Below are 2,984 nucleotides of genomic sequence, written 5' to 3' on the forward strand. Positions count from 1 at the left end.
AAATAGACTAATTTAGACGTTTTTATAAATTGGACACGGAAGGAATGATTTTGAAGGACATAAAATTAATGATTTTGGCTTAAAACATTTAAGGAAAGGTTAGAAATGGTTACGGCTTAAAGGAAATCCACAAGACTCTTCAAATCTTCACCTAACTCGATAATCAAATATGTGAAAGGTACTCATCATTGGGTTTGGTTTTTGGGGAGACACAATCAGGTGTCTAAAGAAAGTGTAAGTATTTGATGAGGTTCTAACTTTTCTGAAGAACAAGTTATCAGAAATAGGAAGTCTATCCTAGACTCATTTCTAGACGAACACTCTAATTTTTGGGTAAGTGTGAGCACTACAAATAGTGCTCCAATCCTAAGAATTGTGCCAAGACAGGTTGTGATGATGGCTGCTATTGCAAATAAGCCATTGTTTGGCCCTACTGCTGTCAAACTTCCCCTTTTTTGTCCAACTGGTGAGTTATAGTCATTACAGTTTGTCAATGAGATGCTGTCAATCCTTGTGAAATCATCATCAAAGATCTGAAATTGGATTGCCTCTTCCAATTCAATTCTAGAGTGAATTGGGAGGGAGTTCGAGCATCTGGATTGAGAATGGTTTGGAAGGGGACCCACAAGTAGGCTTCTCACTATATCACCTTGCAGCCACTTGTCAAACCAGAAGCTAATTGTTTCACCATTCCCAGGTCCCCAATGCAGGCTATGCTTAAACAGATCCCAGCCTATTCCCACAACATTCCATATGTGAGCTGAGAACCTTTGTTGAAAGGGGTAGGGCTCTATTTATATTTGATATACTTTTCAAATAGAAGTTTCCCATCCCAATTAGATTTTGTATTCACCATCCAACACAGCCTAGCTAGGCCAACCTGATTCAGGTCACCATGGTTCAGAAAACCCAAACCTCCCTTATCCTTTTCACGACAAACATTTTTCCATGGAATCCAAGTAATTTTCTTTTTTTTTTTCAGAGTTTCCTCCCCATAGAAAATTGGAGCAAATAGAATCAAGTTTTCCTAAGATGAACTTAAGGAGCTTGATACAAGACATTGTATATCTAGGAATGGAAAATATAGTGGATCGTAGAAGCACTATTCTCCATCCCCTAGATAGAATATTAGCCTTCCAAGCAGAGAGCTTTTTCCCAATTTTGTTAATGATAGTGGAGAGTTGTCTCCTGTTAGGCTTTTTCTCAGTTAAGGGATATTTTAAGTATGTCTTAAAATCACTTAATCTGCCTCACATTTAGAGTTTGTTCAAAATCATCAATCACTTTTCTTTTACGTTCGTTTTATAATAATTGCAATACTTTCTTATTTGGTAAGGACTCATTATTATTTTATAATCTCTGTCTCCCACTAATTACACTTTCAGAATATGCAAAATAGTTATGATTTTGATAATAATCACTGCTCGTGTCAAGTTTGAAGCAGTGGAGTGTGAGCTATGTCATATATGCAAAATAGTTATGATTTTGATAGTAAAAGTTATGTTATTTTCTCTAAATATGTTATGAATATTTATTAATGATAATATTCTTCTTCCTGTCAAAAAAGAAAAAGAAAAAAAAAAACACTTTCAGAATAAGTCTCTTAATTCTCTCTCCTACAACCTCACTTGCACTACTTTTTTCCAATTTATCTCTATTTGGCCTCACATTATAATTCTCCTAAAATTTCGTGCATACCTTAGTGTTGTGATTACTACAAAACGAATGTAGTATTAATTAGCTTTTTTTGTACAACAATATAACATACCTTTAGCCTTTCAGATCAATGTATTCCTCTGTGGAAGGGTGGTAATTGGATGCTACATGCTCCATATCCCTAGGAATTTTCCTTCAGCATTGGTCAGCCCTTGCTAGTAATAGATTGAAGGACCTAGTCCAACTCGACTTCAATGCTACTGTCAATGCATTTCCTCCAGTTCTTAATTCAGAACAAATCTTTTCGCTTGATCTCTTTTCAGATCCCCCACTTAAACAACCAAATTCAACCAATGTCATCAAAAGTTTCATATTCGACACTATTGCAATAAGCAAGCTTAGGGCCAAGACAACAAGCAAGCTTATTCCAAACCCTACGAAATTTGAGGTCGTGGTAGGTTTTGTTTGGGAGTAAACCTTGGCCGCAAGGCTTACTTTAGGAGTGCAAATTAAACAAACAGAGCTCTCAATTGTTGTGAACATGCGGTCAAGGTTAAGCCCGCCACTCCCAAGAGGATCCATAGGTAACCTTATCACAAACGCACAGGCACGCACACAAATGGTTCACAAAAGTCGTAAAACTCTAGGCTTCAAGATCTTGTTAAGGAAATCCATTCCGCTTTGTCCAATACTAGCCAGAAAATTACCAGTACAGCTTTTCAAGGGGGAAAATGCAGCGGAGAGAGCGGAAAGCTGAGTTGCGAGGTGAGATAGAGAATGAAGAGGGCAATTTCTGGGTTACGAGCTGGTGCAAGATTAGATTAAATGAGGCGGACTTCGGGTTCGGAAAGCCTGCGTGGATTGGTCCCACGGATGGGAAAGAACCACCTCCTGGGTTTATGAACTTTTTCACTCTCACTGATTATTGTCATTCTATTAATGGTGATGGAATTGAATCATGGTTGATGTTAGAGGAGAAAGAAATGCAAACTTTTGAGTCTAACCCGGATTTCCTTGCTTTTGCTTATCCTAATTAAGTAATTGTTCCCTTCCGTCCTTTTGCAAATTCAGGTTCATGTTATCGAGAATCATTCTATTGTAAAGAATAACATAAGAACATGTCATAATAGTTAAAAGTACATCAGATTAAAAAAAAAAAAAAGATTGGAATAGTATTTACAAGCATGTAATAAGTAATTATGGGTTTTTATTTTATTTTATAATTTTGCAGCGTGATTTACCTTATAATAATATGTATATGACATGTATTGTTTATCTTTAAAACAAGTAATTTACACAATTACACATTTCATTCAATTTAACCATCA

General features: G+C 36.2%; 1 protein-coding gene across 1 annotated transcript; it reads left to right on the forward strand.

The window, feature by feature from the left end:
* Window positions 1–396: 396 nt before the first annotated feature.
* On the forward strand, window positions 397–2,693 carry LOC110718047 (BAHD acyltransferase At5g47980-like). Its single transcript, XM_021896849.1, has 3 exons — window positions 397–466; window positions 1,742–1,860; window positions 2,352–2,693. The coding sequence occupies exons 1-3, from the start codon at window positions 397–399 to the stop codon at window positions 2,691–2,693; spliced, it is 531 nt and encodes a 176-aa protein (XP_021752541.1).
* The last annotated feature ends 291 nt before the right edge of the window (window positions 2,694–2,984 follow it).

Source organism: Chenopodium quinoa, unplaced genomic scaffold (genome assembly GCF_001683475.1).
Source record: "Chenopodium quinoa cultivar QQ74 unplaced genomic scaffold, ASM168347v1, whole genome shotgun sequence".
Classification (NCBI taxonomy): domain Eukaryota; kingdom Viridiplantae; phylum Streptophyta; class Magnoliopsida; order Caryophyllales; family Amaranthaceae; genus Chenopodium; species Chenopodium quinoa.

Coding starts and splice junctions, on each gene's coding strand:
- LOC110718047 (XM_021896849.1), top strand. CDS start 397: ATGGCTGCTATTGCAAATAAGCCATTGTTTGGCCCTACTGCTGTCAAA. Junction 467..1,741: donor TCCCCTTTTTTGTCCAACTG/GTGAGTTATAGT, acceptor AGTATTAATTAG/CTTTTTTTGTACAACAATAT. Junction 1,861..2,351: donor GGAATTTTCCTTCAGCATTG/GTCAGCCCTTGC, acceptor GTCCAATACTAG/CCAGAAAATTACCAGTACAG.